Here is a 22373-nt window from a genome sequence, read left to right on the forward strand (position 1 = left end):
CTGTACACTGAAAAAAACCTATGTAACAGAAACTTCAGTGGCAAGAAATGAAAACAACCCTAACACAGGGCCCACTCACCTTGCGTCTCCAGCAGGTTCTGTACCACCTCCTCCAGGCCAACCAGGTAGATGAATTCGTTGTTGGCAGCGCTGGGCAGAAAGTTCATCTCTGGGGCAGGGGGCTTGGGTGGGGGTATTTCAAGCAGCGTCTTCTCCAGCTGTTTGCGCAGTGCAAGCTTGGCAGCCGCCTGCCGGCTGGCTGGAGAATCACCAGATGTGACCACAGAGGTCACGCTGGTGGGGGTGGAGTTGCCCTGAGCAGAGGTGACTGTCGTTCCTTTCAGTGAGGCTGGGGAGGGCTTTCAGGGAAACAACAACCTGGTCAGGGTGTTGGGGGTGCCTAACCCTGAGGCAGGCCCCACCACTGCACCCACAGCCCAGGTCAGCACTATTAGCTGCATTAACTGAGTCCTTGAGAGGAAAATTCTGAGCTGCCTGACACCTATGAGCAGCAGACAGAGTAGCATTAAACTGTTCATCCTATAAGATGACCAATCTTGCACATAAACTTGTTGAGGCTCAGCTGATATCCAACACACCACACACATTTAAAATCTGTAATGTGCTGCATTTTATCAGGAGAGAACATCCATGAAGCAAGCCATCACCAAACCAGGACTGTGGGCACTGCCTTGGAGATAGCCCTCCAGCACCAATCCAGATAGCATGGCCACTGTCCCATCTCTAGGGCTTGACCCTCCTCTCAGCACAGGTCTGAACAGCCTCCTTCCTCACAGGGGAACAATGGTGGCTCAAGCGGTATCTATGCTATTTCCCTTGTAAGCATCTTTGCAAATGCCTATCTGGAGACGCTAATGTTTCAGTCAGCTCACATGTCTTCATCGGGATTGCGAAAAGAGCAGCTCCCGCACCAGCCCCTCATCCCTTACCCCTTGCTATTCCTGCACTACTTTATTGTCTTTGTCTGGACCCCAGTGACCAACACTCAATTGTCTCCTTGCTCCAATTCACTCGCCCCTAACACTGTCAAGTGCTCTCCCCAAAACCTGGAGCTGACCATGACAGTGCCCTTAGTTTCATAAGGTTGGGGACCCTTTAGGAAATCTGAGGAAAGCTGCATACACCATCCCCAGGAAAATGCACACACCTACTATACATCACAGGGCTTAGGAAGCCCAGGATCCCTACCTCCGCAGAGGGTCTCAGAGGGTTGCAGCATCTTGACCTGGCTCCCCCCTGCCACACCCACTGACTGACCAGCCAGTTTGTTCTTTCCTGGCCCCTTCTTGAGTTCCCAACCCCACTGGGAACAGAGCCCCCAGGCTCCACTGCTGTTGGCCTGCTTTCTTCCATGCTCCTGGCATGCTGAGCTGGGAATAGGGAGGGATCTGATTGAGGTTTATGGAGTAAATAAACTATTTGCATAGGTCAACCTTTTGTTCTGTCAGCACATCTCTATGTGGTGGCAGGACTGCACTTGATCCTGACCTAGAGGAGGCAGGCAAAAATACACTAGGCCAATGTATGCAGAGAAGCTGACATCGCCCGTCAGCAAAGGTCCCTGCATACCCAGTAATTTTATCTGTCAATGAAGCTTTGCTTCCAGCCTGTCAGCCTCATCCTATCTTTCTAGCTCTGCTGGGTGGAGATAGACCCACCCTATCTAGGAGGCTTTGTCCAGAGTTGAAGGAACTTGTGGATAAGAACAGATACACTGGTGCTGTGAGGACATTTGCAGAACCATGTTTAGTGCTTATGCCTGCAGGGGGAAGGGTGAGGAGGGCTCTGGTGCCCCTCAGCCATCTCCAGGTCCATTAAACACCTCACCTGGCCTCACCTATTCCCCCAAATCTGCCTCCACCAACCCCTCAGACTCCCCACATCAGCTCAGATCTGTACTCTTCACCCTCTCAGCAACTCTCCACCTCTGCCACATGGCATATCTGAACACAGGACTCCTGCCTGTGCCCTTCATGTCTGACAGGCCTGGAGGAGCTCAAGTACAAACCACATGGAGTGTCCAAGGCCTCACCTGGCTCTGAAGGAGCAGGTAGGTCACACTGCACCACCCCACTGTGCCCCAGGATCATGGGCCCTTTTGAGGGAAGCTGCATGGCACTCTCCTCTTGTTGGCACAACATGGCCCTCACCTGCGGGATGTTGACAAGCAGACTGGTGTTGGGGACATTGGCGACACGGATAAGGCCCTGCTGGATGATCCTCTGTCCCTGGATTTGCACATTGGGCACAGACGCCCGGGGGGCCAGGAGAAGTGGCGGTGGCCCCGTGCTGGAATGTTGTCTGATGTTGTGGATTTGCTGTGGGGTGGGGTGGGGACAAGACAATGAGGGACAATGGAAGAAGGTAGAGGAAAGGGCTGGGCTCCACAGCCCCCAAACTTGAGGACTAGAAAGTGTCATCCTTTTTTTTTTTTTAATCCTCACCCGAGGACATTTTTCCATTTTTTTTTTTGGTTCAGGTAGAATGGAAGGGAGAGAGAGGAAAAGAGAGAGAGAAAAAAACATCGACATGAAAGAGACACATTGAGTGGCTGCTACCCGCACGACCAACCAGGGCCAGGGACAAACTGCAACCGAGGTACGCGCCCTTAGCGGGAACCGAACCCGGGTCTCTCTGGACTGCAGGCCGATGCTCTAATCACTGAGCAAAACCAGCCAGGGCAGAAAGTGTCATTCTTTAAAAGTAAAGAATGCTTGGGGCTGCCTGGCCGTATTCCTATCCCAAGGGTGTACCTTGCTCACCTGGGCCCCCCTGACGAGCGGGGGCATCACGACCTGTGAGTTCGCCTGCGGCCCCAGCTTCGAGGACACCTGCTGCCCACCACGAACCAGGGGCGGTGGGATGACACTACCAGGCATTCGAGTGGAAGAGGTCTGTCAACGATGCCAACCCCCATTATCTTAATATGTATTTTTTTTAAACAAACAGGTTTGCTATTTTTGTAAAAGCACATACTCATTAACAAAAAAAGGAGGGGGCAACAGAAAAAACACAAAAACAACAAGAAACACAGATTCCAACAAGAGACTTGTAAACATAGGCTCAGTCAAAATACAGGCCCCACCACAGCAAACATCCAGCCAACAGAACTGGCACCTGCCTCCTGCTAATGTGAGCTGGGGGCTCAGGACTGTTTGAGGGGAGCTGGGCCCTTGCCCAGACCTCAGTCCTGTGGCTGAGAGCAAGAACTCTGCCTGTCTCACCCTGTGGGCAAGAAGCTGGGAGCTGCATTGGGACAAGGCCCCACCACCTTTGGGAGATTCGGAATGAAGGGAGCCCAGCCTATCTAGGTAGGATCTTAGTCCTTTCTCGCCTCAATAAGAGTAGTCATGGGAGGGATCTCCCATTTGTTGACATTATTTGTTTATCAAGTCAATTGTGGCCTAGCTTATCTTGGGGCTGGCCAAGAGCCTAATGAGGAGGGAACACTGACCTGAAGTGATGGCTTCCCGGAAGGAATGTTCTGGGTGCCCCGCACGAGCGGGGGAGGGGTGGTCACGGTGCTACCTGTGGAGCCAGCAGGCTGCAAGGAAACAGAACACTAGGGAGATGAGACAGCCATCAGTCCTGTCCACCCCGCCCATCCCATAATTTTGATGGAGGAGGACGATCTTCCTACTCCAAAGGTACCAGGCTTGCAAAGGTTCTGCTTCCAGCCTACTAAGTGACCCATGTCCATCTGCAACAGCAACTGACATGTTCATAAAGGGCAGAGGAGAGCTTTTCCAGCACCTCTCACCCTGAGAACTCCTAGCATCATTCTGTGGTTCAAGTGCTGGCTCTGCCCTTTAGGGGACAGGAACGGCTGGCAATGGAAAAGGACCCAAGGCCTGGACAGGTTAGTCCCAACCTTGGGATTCTTTTGTTTTCTTTATTGATTTTAGCGAGAGAGGAAGGGAGAGGGAGAGAGAAATAGAAACATCGATGAGAGAGAACATCGACTGGTTGCCTCCTGCACACCCACTGGGGATTGGGCCCACAACCTGAGCACGTGCCCTCACCGGAAATTGAACCTCGCCAGTTCTTGGTGAATAGGTCGATGTTCAACCACTGAGCCACACTGGCCGGGCCCAACCTTGGGATTCTTAAAGTAACATATTCCACTAGGGGAAGGGACAGTGACAAACTTGGGTCACTTTACCTTGTCTTCAACAACTGACAAGGAAACAAGTAAAAGGCAGGCTCTGTCCAGCCTGGAGATTAACAGACATCAGGCCACATCCACTTGCTGACTGGGTGGGGTGGGAACTCAAACCCCAAGTCAGACCACCAGTGTCTTTCTCCTGTCGCTCTATCTTAGGAGATAGGAGTTCTACACATTCTGTCAGCCACCCCGCCTGACATGCATTCACTTTTCTGGTTTAATGACAGTGGTTATGATAAGCGCAGATACATAATAAACCACAAACCACCCAGAAATCCAACAAAACCAACATGAACTTGCCCTACATGGTGAACTGTGCTCAGAGCAGCACCACAAAGAACCTCCAGCACCGGGAGGGCCTTTGTCCACAATCCCACAGCAATCTCCACAGGCCAGCACAGCCATCCACAGGATAGGAGGCCTTTCTGGAAACAAACTCGGGACAGAACTCTGAACTTAGAAGTGTACTTTCAGTAGCTTCGCATATCTATCTGCTTTCTATTCTCCTGATGTTTTTACAGGTAGTTAGTTTTATGTACTCAGATATCCTCCCACTGACATCATTTTAGATAAGTCCAAAATTTGAACTTGAGTCTCCCAAGTTTCTACTCAGACCTTGGCCCTCATGCCCCTGAGGAAACCTACCCCCCCCACACGCCACCCCCATGACCAGCCTTTCCAACTCCAGCTCTGAATGGCTTCCACTGACCCTTGAGGAAGGTACAGACTTGCACATACCTTCTGGGCGGTGGTTTCCTTTTGTATTTGACTCTGCCGCAACTTTTTCAATAAAACGAGTTTTGCTTCTTCTAACCGTAACTCTTCTTTCAGTTGCTTAATCATCCTTTCTCGTTCTTCAGGACTGCTTTTCTGCAAGCACAAGAGAAGAGGATTGATAGGGAGGTCCAGCAGCCAGGAGCACAGGCCCCACTGTTACCAGCTGCACTCAGGGATGCTGTTGGTGAGGTGGTCCCCAGCATGGGAACAAGGCTCACCATAAGGTCCTCAGTGCTGGTCTCCTGCAGGACCTCCTTTGGAAGCCCATTCACCCTCGGGCTCACAGGCTGCTCATTGTCAGAGAGCACAATCACATCAGGCGAGGGGGCTCTCTTCTCAGACTTCATGTCACTGTGGAGCAGGGACAGCAGATTGTTACCAGAGTACTCTGTGCTAGAAACTTCCCCAGAGCCCCACCCCCACACCTTCCAGATGCCCAGATTCAAACAGACACATCAAGTACACTGCCCCACTGGTGGCAACATCTCTCCTTGTGTCCTCCCTGACTGCCTCCCCAATACCCACCCAGGCTGCCTTCTCTCACTGTACTCACCATACATACCCAAACCTACTGGTATATGGCTGGGCCCCTCCCAGTTGGGCCTGTTCTTGGTGCCCACCTCTGTGTCCCCAGGGATGAGGACACCTTTGTCTGAGGGTGACATTTTGAAAAACACCATCACTCCTTTTTCTCTACAATGTGGCTAGGTATTGAATTAAAAACACTTGGACCTTGCCCAGCCTGTATGGCTCAGTAGATTGAGCATCGTCCCATGGACTGAGAGGTCCCAGTTCAATTTCCAGTCAGAGCACATGCCCAAGTTGCAGGCTCAATCCCCAGTGGGGGATGTGCAGGGGGCAGCCCATCGACATTTCTCTCTCCTCTCGCCCTTCCTTTCTCTCTTAAAAAAAAAAAAAATCACCCCGGCCGATGTGGCTCAGTGGTTGAGCATCGACCCATGCACCAAGAGGTCCCAGTTCCATTCCCTGGTTGGGGCACATGCCTGGGTTGTGGGCCCATTCCCCAGTGGGGGGCATGTAGGAGGCAGCCAATCGATGTTCTCTCTCATCGATGTTTCTCTCTTCCTCTCCCTTCCTCTCTCTGATAAAAAAAAAAAATCAATAAACATATTTAAAAAACTAAACAAACAAAAAACCCACTTGGCCCTGGATCTTGGCTGAGGCTGCCTGCTGAACAGTCCTTCCTGGGCCACATGTGGCCTCTTCATCCTTCCAGTGGCAATGTGTTAGTAGTGGCTGCATGTTTTGAAATAGACTGGAACACAGAACACATTTTATCTTGCAGATCTGGATACTCTTCACCTACCTGATCTGCTCACAAATTAGTTTCCAGCAACCCCTATCCCCCATGCTATAATAGTAGGTGAACTGGTCTGGTGCCTAGGCCACCCCTGCCATTCCTCTCTTGCCCTCCTACCTCAACCCAGCCCACTAAGACATATGTGCACATCTGAGCCTCTGCTGTGGTGTCATTGACCCCACACACAGGATCAATGGGTCCCAGAGACAGCATTTCACTCCCAAAAAAGCAGCTCCATTTGCTGAGGGCACAATGTAAACTTTCCCTTAAGATCTGGCTTCAACCCTTGTGTTCAAGGAATCAGATCATTCTTTCCATCAGCTGTAAAACCAACCTAGCATCCGCTAGGTGGCACTGTTGCCCAGAGAACAAACTCAAAGTTGACTAACAGCTCAAAGTTGTCCCATTCCTTCCACTACATCCCAGCTAAAGCAGTGGGAGTTATAGATGGAGAACTGGTGCTTAATAGCCCCCAAACCACCTCTGCTATTCCTGAAGTGAGCAGAACATTCAGAGGACCAGACACTGAGGATTTGCTGACTCCCCCTGGAACCTGGACCCTCCCTGATCCAGGCCAGTCCTAATTCCACCTCCCAGAGCTGCATGGCAGTTGTACCTCAACACTCCCAGCCTTAATCTGATTTAACCAGCACAGCTGCCAGCTGACCTCTCACAAGAGACCAGGGGAGTGAACAAAAAAGGGCCCATTTCAAGGTATACAACCCCTCATTGGGGTTATCAGCCCTCATTCTTTTTTTTTTTTTATCCTTACCCAAGGACATTTTTCCATTCTTTGTACAGATAGAGTGGGAGGGAGGGAGAGGAAGAGAGAGAGAGAAACATCGATGTGAAAGGGACACATCGAGTGGCTGCCACCCGCACGACCAACCAGGGCCGGGGACAAACTGCAACCGAAGTACATGCCCTTAGCGGGAACCGAACCCGGGTCTCTCCGGACCGCAGGCCAACGCTCTAACCGCTGAGCCAAACTGGCCAGGGCAGCCCTCATTCTTATGTCCAGAATCAGGCTGCTGTTTATAAAGTAACCAAGTATGTCTCATTCAGGCCTCAGGAAATAAAAGATCAATGTAATTCAGGAACCATCACTCTTTCAAGTCTGTGTGTCTTTACTGGCTGCCCGTTCAACCCAAGATCAACTTTCAAGGTGACCCCGAGCTCTAATTCCAGGTTCTCTGGATGTACATACAGACACCAAGCAGATGCAAGCCCTCAGCACAGAAGCTGTGGCACTTGGTTCCCACCCAGGTGGGCTCCCAGGTGGCTGCACATGCAGATGGAGCAGCAGCCCACGCAGAAACATGTCTAGAGTGACAGACTGCAGGCGCTTCCTAAGCAAGTTTGTGCTGAGACAAGGGTGATCTACAGGGATTTATCACTTTTTATCATCTCACTAAGGGTGTGCACCTTCTTCAGAGGGAGGTATTTTAAAAATTGAAATTTGCCCGAGGAAGAGGACAGGGTGAGGGAATGAGACTATCTGGAAGATTCAGCTCCCTGAGATGGCCACTCTGACCACAGCACTCCTAGGTCCCATCTTGGACCGACAGTAATCAATAACTCGTCCAAGAGATGACATCACCTCCCATCAAAGATCACTCAGCATCCCAGCAGGGAGTGAACTTCCTGTATGCTAATCAGGCCACCAAAAAGTCATGTGACAAAGGCATTTCCCTCCTTGGTCATGTGACCTCTTTTAACTGTGACTTCCAACGTGAAAACCATGGCAACAGCCAGTTCTAACCGGTTTGTGACAAGCAGCCTTCATTTTGAGAAGTGAGGTAGGGTTCAGGTGTTGTCAGAAAATGGAGGTGCCCAGTTCACCCTGGAGCTGCCAGGCTAGCAGGCACTTCCTGTGTGGTGCCTACCCACAGAAACTATAGTATGTTACAGAGATGGGTCACCTCTTAGAAAACACAGAGGGGCCACCAGCCCCTCTAGTTTCCAACATGAAAAACTTTCCTGAGCTCCATCTTTAAAGCAAAGGTGCTTCAAGTCACTCAGTTCCTTACCAGAGAGTTCTTTTAATTCAGGAAAAAGAATTCTCTTTGATACAGGATCAAAATTAACTTGGGTATTGTTTTTAAAAAATTACTTCAGGGCAACCCAATAAGCCCGACCTGATCATCTTGGAAACTTTACGTAAAATATTATAATCAGGAGACTTTTATATGACCTATGAAATCCCTGGAAGCAAGCCAGGCTATAATCAGCAAAAGTGGTCTCACCACCTCCTTCCTCTTGGGCAGGCCCTGGCTAAACAAACACAAAAGTTACCTGCCAGGAACTCTCCTCAAATTTTCTGGAGGAAGAACAGGATTATAAACTTAATTTGATAGAATCCTGTGTCCACAACGCCAGGCTGCTGTCCCAGCTGTTCACCAGCCAGAGGTCAATGTGAGGTGAATATTTAGTGTCCCCCCCCAAGGCCCATGCCAGGGCAGACAAGCAGTTTCATCAAAGCAACCCAGAAACTGTCCTCAGCAGCTGACCTTTGTCATTCTCAAAATGAGCCTGCATGATGTTGGGGAAGGAGTGCTTCATCTACACTTGTGCATTCATCCATTCACTCACTCATTCTTTAGTTGCTGAACCCCCCACCTAAGAAGTAGGTACAGCGCCAGGCAGTGAGGATAAACCCCTGAATAAAAGGTGGTTCTGGCCCGGCCGGTGTGGCTCAGTGGATTGAGAGGTCCCGGTTCGATTGCCGGTCAGGGCATGTGCCCAGGTTGCCGGCTGATCCCCAGAGGGGGCCTGCAAAAGGCAGCTGATCAATGTTTCTCTCTCTAAAAAAAAAAAAAAAAAATCAATAAAAACATAATTAACAACAAAAAAAGGTGGTTCTGTCCTTAGGATCCACCAGGAGGACAGGACCACTACCCACACCTCAGCTCAGGAGCAGCTGGGACAGCTTCTCCAGGGCTTGCAGAAATGTCGCATCTTGCTGCCCTAGACCTGCTCAATCAAAGCCTGCATTTTAACAAGACCCCTCAGATTCCTGCACACACTTGGAAAGCTGGGGATGACTGTGGGCCCAATAAGTCCTCGGGACAACAATTCTTCCTCAGGGCCAGTGGCAACCAACCATTCCCTGCCAGAACTTTCTCTGCATCTCTCCAGCCCAGCAGCTGGGTCCAGAAGCCAGTGGCTGCTAGGTGTGGTTAAAGGTGGGGTGAGGAGTTGCTAGATCAGCACCAGTCTTACCTGCTCCTTCTGCAAATCCCCACCTGAGCCCCACGATATTCCTCCCACTGGAGTCCATTTATCCCCCCTAGGCCAAGCTGATTCTTACCCACCCCACCCAATCACACCAGCCTCTATACCCTCAGCTCATCCTGCCATGGGCTGCTACCTTCACTACCATTCCCTTCACCACATCCCCAAAGTCCCCTGTTGTGAGCCCCAACTCACAAGATGCACTTCAAACCTTCTGTGCCCTCAGAAAGTCCCTAGCTGGCCCAACCCTCCCACACCATAACCCCTGTAGTGTGATCAGTGCTCCCATAGTATGAGTGCCTGGGGAACTTTCCTAAGCCCGGCCCACCACTGTCCATCCTGGGGCTAGGGAGTTTGGGGAAGAACTCTAGAGGATCCACTTAAGGGCAGCACAGGCTTATGCAGCAAACTCCTGCCAGCGACCAGCAGATCCCTCACCCTCACTCCAGCAAACTCACCCAAAGAAAGTGCCACCATACCCTGGCCGGTTCGGCTCAGCAGTTGGAGCGTCAGCCTGCATACTGGAGAGTCCCTGGGTTCGGTTCCCGCTAGGGGCACATACCAAAAGAAAAGTGCCACCACCTTCTCACACAATCATTGCCCATCTGACAGGAGGGTTCTCCTACCCCAAGCTGGGGTTACAGGATGTCACAGAACAGCAGCCAGGGTCCCATGGCCCTACTTGGAGCCTGTCTCCAGTAGACCTGGATACTGTAACTCCCAGCGAGGGCCAGGATGTTCCCAGGATGACCCAATGAGGAAAGGGCAAGAAAAGAGTCCAACCCTGATGTGATAGTATGGACTCAGAATAGGAGGTGAGGCTCCCCACCTTCTTAGAGCCAGAAGAGCAGAAATCTTTGAGTGCCACACTGGCTGGCAAAGAGGCCACAGTGCCTCCACCTAGAGCCCATGGCCATGCTCACAAAGGCCTACCACGAGTGGGCACTGTGCACCAAGCTTACACACTGGAGAAGGGGGCGGGGTGTTGCAGTCACACTCCTGCAAAACTGGCTATGGTTTCACTAGTTCTGCCTCTTGTAAGTGAGGAGCCTAGGGCTGGATACTTCCCTCTCTGAGCCTCCTACAATGACAAGAACAGGGATTTTGGCCAGGTTGCCCCTCAAAGTTTCTGGGTGAGGCTCAGATACCCTAAGAGGCTGTCAGGACAGTCAGAGTCCCAATCTTTCCTGAAGCATTAAGGGGCTGCTCACCGTGAATGTGAGTGTGGCACAAAATCAGCTACTGAGGTAACTTTCAAATATTCTCAAACCAGACCGAACAACAGCATGGTCCAGCACAGCGGGTTTTCAGGCAACAGGGCTGGCACATGCCCATTCCCTTCTCTTCCCTGGCACCTGGTTCCAGGATAGGATCTGAGTCCACAAGGAAACCAGCAATACCTGTAGAGTGAATAATAACCTTGCACATGTAGGTGTCTAAGTCCAAAGGTATAATAGATGCTGTGTTTGTTGCTAAATGATGTGCAAATTCACTTGAAAGGAGTTCCGAATTCTGTGTCATTATGTGTCTTTTCAGGGAAGGAGTGAGCACTGTGAGAGTGTGTGTGGGGAGTCTGAGTGCACTGAAACCACCCTTGTGTAGGATGCCAAGCTAGTTTTGTGGAAAGAGGGTCTCTGAGGGTCACAGAAACAGATTATGGAGATGGGCTTAGCCGTCCCATGTGACTGACAAAGCCAGCTGACGTGGGACTGCAAGGACAAGAGCCTAAGAAGCAGTTCCCTGATGGGACTTACCAACCAGCAGACCCAACAGACAATTCCATACCAATGTCATTACTTTAAACCACTGAGATAATGAGGCCAACAGGGAGCTAGCCCACACCACCGTAACTCCTTGTCTCCCTCAGATTGTCCCCAACAGAAGCCATCCACCCTAGACACTACCCTAGGATAAAGCAGGGAGAGATAAGGGAGGAAAGAAAAGGTTTTTCCCAGTAGCCATCCCTGCTGACTTTCAAAACTCCCCAAAGGGACCAGTGCAGTTCTCCACACATGGGAGCTGCCTGTGGCAGACAGAACTTGAGATAAAACAGATGTGGAGTTCCAAGAAGACCCAGCAAGAGACCTGAGCTGCCCCAACAAAGGGGGTGGGGAGAAAGTTCCACAGGAAAGGAGGGACGCCATCCTCAAGTCTGTGAGCCACCACAGTTTCAGATATAATCTGGAGTGGTATCTAAGTCAAAGCCAAAAGCAATTCCACATGCTTATTAATCCAATGAGCCCAACCGACAATTCCAGAAACCCTTCTAGAAAAGTCCTACAAGAGAGAAAATAAGAGTTACCATCACCAGTTCCTGGACAGTCTTACCACCTGGTACTATCTCACTGGCAGACCCCTGCGAACTGGGCATCTTGACAGAAACACATTTCTTGGACCTTTCACAACCACCTGGGCATGGCGGCTGCTCATTGGGACCCCACAATACCCCACCTCACCCTCCTTTTCCCAGAGGCACCATTCACTCAGAGACAATCGATGTGATTAGAAAGGAAGCTCTGCTGCACAGACACAGACTATGCCCCAAAGCCCAAGTCCTGCCTGCCCTGAAGGGGGAGGGGTGTCTGGTACCCTTCCCAGACCCTGCAGCTCTGGAGCCCACCCACTTCCCACCCCTCTGCTCAAATCCCTTCTTGGCATCCACTGTTACTTCTCCCAGCACTGTAACTTGACACCCTGTTGGCTGGGATGTCAAGAGAAAAGCCTGCTTTGTGGGGGCCTGGAAGTCAGAACACATTTTTCTTCTTGGCCATAAAGGACATGGAGGTGAGCAGCTGCAATGGGATTTTTGAAACCTAGCCATCATTCTTCCTGGAGACTTCAGGTCCAACTATCACTCTGGGACTCCATTACAGTGTGTCCTGCCACAGCTACAGCTGAACATCTCATGAGAGCAGGAGGAATCATGTATGGCCAGGCGCTGGCCTGTGAGCCCATCCCCCCCTTTAGGACCCCCAGCATAGAGGTCAGCAGTCCCAGGACACATGGCAGGAAGACAGGATGGATGTTTTCTGACCTTTCTGACAGCACAGGAAGGTCAGGAAACATCCAACCTATCTTGCTGAGACTCCTTCGAGGAACACAGAAACCCCTGAAAGTCACAAAACCTAGCGAGGGAGGCCAAGAGGACTTCACTGTGACTGGAAGCAGTGATAGGGGCCAGTTTTGAGGGCATGCAGAATTGCCAAGAACTGGACAACAAGCCAACAGTGGGCAGGAGAGGACCCCCTGGGCCAGCAGCTGGCAGTGGTCCCATAAAAAGACTCCAACACCAAAATGGCACAGAGCAGCCTGCAGAACCAGCTCCCACCCAAGGAAGTCACTGCAGCACGACCCTGACAGCAGCCAACCTGTCCAGCTGGGACTCAAACACCACCAGGAAGGTTAAATTCAATTCAGCGTACACTGTTCAGAAATTTGGGAACAAGGCACTTAGACATGTACTGATCCTTTATAATGGCAGCCCTGTGCCAACCACCAAGATGCATACTTCCATGTAATCCTCTAACCTGCTTGACTATCACACCTGTCCACAGGTGAGTAACAGTCTGAAGGAGTTATTTTCCCAGGTCACATGCCTATGGCCTTCAGAGGGTTTAAGGTGGGTCCTATATGACTTTCAACACTGATGCCTCTACTTCAGGTTACCAAACACAATTTTTGTACTAGATTAATGGGGAAAATGTTTTTATTTATACTTGAAGGATCCTAGACAGCCACCAGCATATGCATGCCAAGTCCCTGAGGTGACAAAAAAAAAAAAAAAAAAACAGGGTGAGCCCGGCTGGTGTGGCTCAGTGGTTGAGCGTTGACCCATGCACCAAGAGGTCACCGGTTTGGTTCCCAGTCAGGGCACATGCCCAGGTTGTGGGCCAGATCCCTGGTGGGGGGCATGCAGGAGGTAGCCAATGATGTTCTCTCTCATCGATGTCTCTCTCTCTCTCTCTCAAATTAATAAAGAAAAATTATTTAAAAAAAAAAAAAGAAATGAGAGGGTGAAGACATAGACTGGGTCCTCAAACTTGACTGAGAAACAATTCTCACTACATATAGACCACCATCTGCCTGAGGAAACTGGGGGGTTTGGCACTTGGGATTCCAGACTTCCCAAGGGCCAGGGCCCTGTAAAAGAAAAACAAATGTCAAACCCAGACCGTTGGCCACAGTATCAACGCTAGCATCCCCTCCTTCCTCTGGTCCCCTAACCACATTCTAGGCCAATCTTCCACCAGGAAGGATATAATGAGAACCCAAGAGCACTCTCCAGCTCAGAGGGACTCCAAACATCAGATGAACCCAAATGCACCTCTTGGGATGCCAGCTTCCTCACCAACATAAGAAACAAATACCGCTTTCCAGCTTGTAATGACCACAAACTTTTGTAATAAGTGGAAAGCGCACACTTTGACTAGAAGTTTCCCATCTCCCTTTAAATATCTAATTCAAACGGCTGGATCCTCCCCCACCTTCCACTGGCATATCTTTTCAGGCCAAGAAGTCCCCCAACCCCCACAAGACCTGCTCCAGCTACTCCAAGCCTAGCAGCCAAGTGACTCCACACAAGTCAGCCACCCAGGTCATACAGGAAAATCCGGGGAGCCAGGTGTATCTCTGCAGCTGCAGGAACCTAGTCCCAAACCTCAATGAGCCTTGGTTTTTTCATCTGCAGAACGAACACTGCTGACCTCAAGGGGGTGTCATGAAATGTAAAAGATACCAATAATAATAATGATAATAATAAAAATAATGCATCTAGTCAAAAGATGGTGGCCCCACCTCTCTTCCAGATCCTTGCAAAACGCAATGTGCACACTCGGGGCAGCCCCATCACTTTTTCTGCTCTGATTTGACTCATCTGGCCACCTACCCTGCAACTGGAGGTCCCTGAAGACAAGGTCCCAGGCTGAGAGCTTCTCTTCCTTCCACTATCTGACTCCAGCAGGCCATCAACCACTGTGCTGTCTGAGACATAAGCACAGAGCCCTGCCGAGCATTCTGGCTCTGCCCATGCTGGACAGCCAGGAATAACCTACCTGTACTCCTCTGCATCACAATGAGCTACTAGCAGTTCCCCACCGTGGCCCTTGGTACCCTCATCCAGGGGCTCTGCCAGGTTGTTGCAACACCAAGACATCTATTTTTTTTGGCCAAGGTGGGATAGCAGTGCCAAACTGTGCCAGGAGTCAGTGTTGTCATATGGGAAATGTCCTTATGAAGGACAAGCTGTTGATTGTATTAAACCTTAGCCCTTGAATTTGAGTCTTTTTAATATTCTGTGACAAGATAAACTATTCCTGCTGCCTGAAGGAAAGACTGACAGACACACTGTGAATATTCAAACTTGGATGTTTGGCAGCCCTTTTCTCCAAAATGGTTAAAACAAAACCTGTCACTTCAAGGAAACATAACCAAGAGTATTTGTCACCAATGACAAAGTCTGAGCTTCCAACAAGCAAAAAATAGAATTTTGAAAAACTTATGTTTGCTGCTGTGAGCCCAACAGCTTCCCAACATATCAGAGATTAATCTGATTCTGCAATACTGAAAATGAAATAAATGTTGTCAGTACAGTTGACCCTTGAACAACTCAGGGGTTAGGAACACTGACCCCTACACAATAAAAAATCCACATATAACTTTTGACTTCCTAAAACCTTTTTTTTATCCTCACCAGAGAACTTTTTTTTGTTGTTGTTCAGATAGAGTGGGAGGGAGAGAGAGGAAGAGGGAGAGAAAGAGAAACATCGACATGAAAGGGACACATCGAGTGGCTGCCACCCGCATGACCAAGCAGGGCTGGGGACAAACTGCAACCGAGGTACGCACCCTTAGTGGGAACCGAACCCAGGTCTCTCTGGACCGCAGGCTGACGCTCTAACCGCTGAGCCAAACAGCCAGGGCTTGACTTCCTAAAACTTTAACTACTAATAAATAGGCTACTGTTGACTGGATGCCACACAGATAACACAGTCAATTAACACATATTTTATATATGTATAATACACTGTATTCTTATAATAAAGTAAGCTAGCGTTTAAAAAGCCAAGAAAATCATAAGGAAAAGACATTTACAGTACTGTTTGTTATTTAATGAAAAAACATCCATGTATAAATGGACCTACACATGTTGTTCAAGGGTCAATTATATTTGAAAGATCTCAATAACTCAGTAAACTAGTATTTTCTAATGTTCAATGGTACAAAATCAAACACGAATATAAAAAAAAAATCATTCAAAGGAAGAAGAAACAAATTTCCCAGGCAGAAGAACATTGAAGAGTTTGCCCGGCCGGTGTGGCTCAGTGGTTGAGTGTTGACCCATGTACCAAGAGGTTGACAGTTCAATTCCCAGTAAGGGCACATGCCCAGGTTGTGGGCTAAATCCCCAGTGAAGGGCATGCAGGAGGCAGCCAATTGATGTTCTCTCTCATTGATGTTTCTCTCTCTCTCTCCCTCTCCCTTCCTCTCTCTAGAATCAATAAAGAAAGAAAAAAAATATATCAACGAGTTTATGCAGATACTACACCCTTGAAGAGGGGGAATAGGACTCCCTGCCCTTAGGTGTGGGCTATAAATAGTGACTTCCAAAGAGGACAGCACAAAAAAAAGGAAAGTGAGAAACTTTACACAGGAGACACCTGACAGACACCACTTCAGCCAGGGGATCAAGGTCAACATCAATGAAAAGTCACATTTATGGCATGTGCCCTAGACACGAGGTACAGAGAAGGGTGCCCCACCTCTGTGGTCCTCCTCACCCCCAACATATCCGTCACCCCAGTCCAACCATGAGAAAAACACCATACATATCCCAATTTAGGACATCATACAAAATACTTCAATGGTTCTCAAAACTGTCAAAATCATCAAATCAAGAAAGCCTAAGAAATTGTCTTAGCCCAGAAGAGCCTAAGGAGACTAAATGTAACATGAATCCTAGGACAGAAAAGGTAAAAAAGGAAATCTGAATAGATTACAGACTGCTTAATAGTAACATATGGGTGTTGGGCTCCACAGTAATCTATTAACAGTGGGGAGACTGGTGCAGGATGTGCAGAAAGAATCTGTAATTCTTCTGTAAATCTAAAATTATCCTAAAATTAAGGATTTAAAAAAAAAGATTATTCTGTTCAAAGTACAAGAAAGACTGATGGACTTTAATGTAACCCAATACAAGAAGTACACTACTGATGTTTCAGAATCTATAGTGCAACTGTTAGGGAGAGGCCACTTCGTGTTTTGGTGTCACATTAAAGGAAGAAATACATTATCCAAAAAGGCTAACCAACCACACCTCCATGCCCCAACTGCTTTACTGTGTGAAGCTGGGTTTTCTTCACATGCTTCAACCCTAACAACATATCACAAAAAACTGAATGCAGAAGAGATATAAGAATCCAACCGTCTACTTACTAAGCCAAGTATTCAAGAAATCTGCAAAATAGTTATTTCACATAAAAAATGTTATCTATGCTACCACGTAATAATGGGTTTATTACTGTCATCTTTAAATAAGTTAATACATATTGTTAACAGATATATATTTTTAGGTATTTTTTAAAATTGATTTTAGAGAGAAGAAGGGAGAGGGAGAGAAAAGAAACATCAATGAGAGAACGTCAATTGGCTGCCTCCTACATGCCCCACACTGGGGATCGGGCCCACAACCTGGGCATGTGTCCTGACCAGGAACTGAACCGGCGACCTCTTGGCGCATGGGTCATCGCTCAACCACCAAGCCACACCAGCTGGGCAGTAGCCCTGTTCTTGTGGACTTTAAAGCAGCAACTATACAGGTCCCACAGTTATCTAATACAGAGATCTTGCCACTTCCCAGGGCAGCTCCACTCTGATACGGTGCATCTGCAGATAGCGAGACCAGGCACAGACTGCCAGTGGTCAGCAAACCCCTAGAGCCAGGACACTACCCTACACCTCATGCCCCACTCACTGCAGGCAAAGATATCTTCTCTTTACCCCAGCAGGTCCACCTCCTTTTTCAAGTCCAGGTGCCCCTCAGCTCCACCCAGGCCCAGAGCACCAACTCTCCCCACTCCAGGGGGCGGTCCAGGGCCCACCCTTCCCAGCCAGACAGCCACCATGGGCCTTCTCAGACCCCAACTCAGACCAAATCCAATGGCTCCAGGGACCTGAAACCCTGAGCATTCCATTTTCTGGGCTTTTAGCTCCCTAGACAGTGCTACTAGGACCGCTTTGTCCCACAGCGACCACAGGCACTGCCAAGTGCTCCTGAAGAAAGGAAACACTGTATGCCTGGGCCTGACATTCTCCTCATCAAACAATTATGTTCAAGTTTCTTCTGAGAGCTGTCAAGGCCCTGAGGAACACTGCAAGCCACTAGGTCTCAGTCCCACTAAGCCCTGAAGCTTTGCAATGTGATTACATCACAACTATTTTTAAGATTAAGCTCTAAAAATAAGCAGTATTATGGCTTAGGACCCAAAGAAGGGGACACACAGCAAGGACGGGTATACGTCTCCCATCTCTCCATCTTTCTCACACTCCCCACCTCTCCCATCCTGCACCCAGTGGGCCCCTCCACGGAGCCGGAACTGAGGCTGCCTTGGCCAAAGGGAACTCACACTCTTCAAAAGCAGCCGACCATGCCTGGCTGTGCATGTCACCTATGTTCCTCCCACAGGGGCCTGTGACCAATACATCTCCTCTCCTCTCTCTCATTCTTAGACACCCACGAGTCCCATGGCTTCTTCCATCAGCATTGTGACTAACCTTTCTAAACGACACTGGGAACTACCGAGGCTCAAGAATGACCAGCCTCAATTCAGAGATGGTGGGGGTCCAAGGATGGGGTAAACTATCCCAGGCTACGCAGGGGTGAGTGCAATTGGGCAACAAGACACCCTCATTATTTTCTCACTATCTGCTGCAGCACCCTCAGCCTCACAAATTATAATTCATGTGCTAATCTTCTTGAGGGAAAAATTTAGGAAATCTCTTGCAAACAGGCCAGCTCTCCTTTTCCTCCAGGACCTTGAGAAAATGCTCATCTGATGTGATCACTGCTTGTCCCACCTGGGGTTACACACACTCTTGGGAGGTCCCAGGAATTCACTCTTGTTTCCACCAGCTCTACACACAGGCTCCCCACCTTTATCTTGTTCCTTTATCAGGTTAGGTAGCCATGAAGGACAAGGTGGGATTTCCTGGCCCCAGGGACCTGGCCTGTGTACTTGCCAACCCCACTTCCCAGGTTGGTTAAGGTTTCAGTACAATTGCTCTCAGCACAGCAGAGAAACCAACTACAAGATAAAAAAACAGTGTATATAAAAGCAGTTTTAGCCAGCCCTGTGGAGGGTTGGTCAGAGACCCTCCCTCACATAACTCTGCAAGAACATTTAAATGACTTGGCAAACACAGCCAGGGCACCAGTTACAGGGAGAAAAGCCTGCCAACATGTGACAAAGCACTAGCACAAATATATGCTATGAGGAGGTATCAGAAACTGTACAGCAGAATTACACCAAAGAATTTCAAAATAATCTTCAAATCTGCTTAACTCCCACATGTGTGAAGAGAAGCATTCCTGACTGCTGAAAGATGAGCACTTAGGGTGCTTACCTCGATGACTATGCACAGGGGCTACCACAAAGGACATACCTAGAAGGAGTGCACTGTCCAGTAAGAAACCATCCCCTCCATGGCCAGAGGAGGGTTCCACGAAGGTAACAGAAAGGTGGCAACCCATGGCATTCCTTACCTGTCACCAGGCCAGCTCACGCTATGCCTGTTTAGGAGAAACAGAGCACCCAGAATCTGTCACCCTGATACCCCCAAATAATCTAATGACTTTTAAAAGTACAGGTGAACCCCTAAAATTTCAATGATTTCAAACCTGGAATAAGATATGGTCCAGTCACCCCTTAACCTCTGCCTACCAACCTCCGTCTGGTACCAAATCAGTTTTAGGAACACAGATCCAAGGGAATGTCGATTTATAATGTTCTTAGTGTGGACCAGACCCAGAGATGTGCCAAGAATCAAAGTAATCTGGAAGCTCTGATGGGCTGGCCCCTTGTGAAGTGCATGGTGTGTACTACCCAGTTCTTTCTTATTAATAAAAAATAAAATAAAAAAATAAAAAAAAGATATGGTCCAGAATAAAGGCAGGTGGACAGAGGGAGAACTGGGATGAGGAGCCCAAAGGGAAGTGAGGCAAAGAGTGAGGAGAAGATGAAGAGAGACCATGTAAGTTTGGAGGTGGCAGTGAGACAGGGAAGGGAGCATGGAACCAGAAACCTATTTCTGAAGAAACATACCTCTAATTTCTCATGTGCTAAACATGCTAAAAAACACAAGCAAGCTAAGATTTCCGGTTGGAGCTGATAAGAGCAGCTCCCTGAGACTGCCCAGGCTCTCCTGGAAGTTGCCCAGTAGCAGAGTGAGACTCAGCAGTGAAAGGCAGCAGCCAGCCCACAACCAGTGCTGAGGAGGGGGCTGGGCTTCAAAGAATCTCTCAAAGTGCTAGAGCCCCAACTCAGGGAAGTGATGGTTAGAAGGAACAGGTTTCTGGCTGCAGAACTTCCAAAGCTCTCACAAAAGACAGGGAGGTCAATCCCTGTGAGGAAGACTGCAGAAGAACTCAGCTGTGCAAGAACCAGGAACCTTTCCCAAGCCATCATGCCCACAGCTGTGTCACATTCGCCCGACTCACTCAAGGATACACATTCCAGTAGACAGCTGGCCAGGCACAGCTGCAATGGGGCATGATCCTGAGAACAGGGTGGGTAGGAGCTCAGGTCTGCACATGGCTGGTGAGAACCCCCACCCACCACCAGACAGGTAGCCAGTGCAGCAACAATCACCCCTGGACCTGAACCCATACCTCTCTGGAGACCCATTGACTAAAACAGTAAAGATTGAAAACACCGCCCTGGCCAGTGTGGCTCAGTTGGTTGGAGTATTGTCTCGTACACCACAAGGTGGTGGGTTCGATTCCTGGTCAGGGCACATACCCAGGTTGCAGGTTCAACCCCCAGTTGGAGTGTGTGCGAGAGGCAACTGATTGATGTTTCTCTTTCACATCAATGTCTTTCTCTCTCTCTAAAAAAAAAAAATCAGTAAAATAAAATTTTAAAAGATTGAAGACACCAAGTGAGAATGAAGTGGCCAGTCCCCCATACCTACAAGACTAAAACGGCCTAGACATTTTGGGCAAAAGGAATGGTAGTTTCTTCAAAACAACACACACCCACCCTGTGACCCTAAAATTCAACCCACTGATATTTAGAAAGACAAATGGGGATCAAAATTCATATGAAGACTTCTGCAGGAATGATCATGACAGTTGTGCTCTGGTAGTCTGTGGACTGGTGAGTAGATAATTGCATATACACGCAGGAGTCACTCAGCAAAATGCTGATACACACACACACACACACACACACACACACACAATACAGATGAATCTCAAAGCACACAGAGCAAAGTCAGACTATACAGAGCACATACTGCATGACTCCATTTATAGGAAGTCTGAGAAAAGGATAGTGCACCCAGTGAGGGAGGGAAGGAAATGTAAGGAGGGCTTGAGGGAATTTTCTGGGGTGATAACAAGGTTCAACATTCTGCTAAGGCACTGTTAAGGCTCTACAGAGGTGGATGTATGTGTTCAAAATGCAACAGGAGAGGCTCACATGATGTGCAACTGTGTTACTTCTTGTAGTGTTTACTTTATCCTTCCCCTCCCAAGAGGCCACTTGTGAAGAGTGTCACCCAAACAACAAAAACTACCCCTGGAGTCATCTTAGGTAATGTAAATCTTTTCTTACAGGACACATTTCTACACAGAACAGGCTATCCACACACCCTCACATTACAGACAAGTGGCTGCACTATCATGTTACTTTCAATTCATTTTTGCTTTGGAAAAGACCAGGGTGTTAATATGAGTGTGCATGCACACTCACCACTGTGGGCCACCAAGCCGGCTCAATTCCAAATGATCAACCAATGAGATCCCTGGGCACAAAAGAGGTGATTGGTTTCTACGTAGATGTGTCGTGCCCCCACTACTCCCCTGTTGAATGTCCAAGTCTCAAAAGAAAGATGAAATAGTACTTCTGTCATCAAGGATAACAGCTTTAACAAAAGTGCCCTGCTTTGCAGGCCCAGTAAATAGCATTTTTAGTGTATCCTACAGTCTGTTAGAACTTCCCAGTGCTTGAACAGAAAGGCAAAAGCCAGAAAAACTAAAGCCGGTAACATCTCTAAGGTCTCAGGATGCTACTGCCAGCTCCCAGTAGGTCCTCGGTGGGCAAGAGAGCCCCTCCCACCCACACCACACCAAGGAGCAAGCCCTTCGTCCAAGTGAAGCCCCATCCCACGGCTAATGAAATGCATAACTCAATGGGGGGAGGGGAAAGAGGAGGGAGATACAGGGCTGCCTCAAGGCCACACCCCAGTGTCAGCCAGGATAGGCAGTTACCAGGACACCTGTGACATATCCATGGCCCACTTGGCAGGCTATTGAGAAGAGGAAACGGGGCTCCTAGTCTGTCCCTGCCCTGCCTGTGTTTCCTCCCAGGTAAAATGAGGAAGTAGAGATAGTCTGCTTAGGCACTCAGTGACTTCCACCCCTCCATAAGCCATACCCTCAACAGTCTCCCTAAGACCTCTGTATGTTGTTTCATAATATGGCAACCCAGAAAGTAGCATGATGAGATCATTTCTGTCTCCAGAACCAGCCTGTCACAGAGTTGGCACCTCAGAAAAAGGCACACACAAACACATTTTCATTAAAACATGGAGGTGACTATTCATGGAATCCCCACCTCACAGAGGCTCAAGATGATGAGG

General features: G+C 48.9%; 1 protein-coding gene across 8 annotated transcripts in view; it reads right to left on the reverse strand.

The window, feature by feature from the left end:
- The window catches only part of GATAD2A (GATA zinc finger domain containing 2A), a 110905-nt gene that overhangs the window by 10920 nt on the left and 77612 nt on the right, over positions 1-22373 (reverse strand). For 5 of the 8 annotated variants that reach the window (XM_036281716.1, XM_036281712.1, XM_036281714.1 and 2 more), the window contains exons 4-9: positions 5182-5314; positions 4925-5056; positions 3476-3565; positions 2775-2915; positions 2172-2339; positions 80-359 (exon numbers count right to left, since the gene is read on the reverse strand). In XM_036281716.1, the coding sequence (XP_036137609.1) occupies positions 80-359; positions 2172-2339; positions 2775-2915; positions 3476-3565; positions 4925-5056; positions 5182-5314 (944 nt within the window). The remainder of the gene's footprint in view (positions 1-79; positions 360-2171; positions 2340-2774; positions 2916-3475; positions 3566-4924; positions 5057-5181; positions 5315-22373) is intronic. The other 3 variants (XM_036281717.1, XM_036281718.1, XM_036281719.1) reach the window with 3 other exon arrangements.

Source organism: Molossus molossus, unplaced genomic scaffold, assembly GCF_014108415.1.
Source record: "Molossus molossus isolate mMolMol1 unplaced genomic scaffold, mMolMol1.p scaffold_m16_p_4, whole genome shotgun sequence".
NCBI classification, from domain to species: domain Eukaryota; kingdom Metazoa; phylum Chordata; class Mammalia; order Chiroptera; family Molossidae; genus Molossus; species Molossus molossus.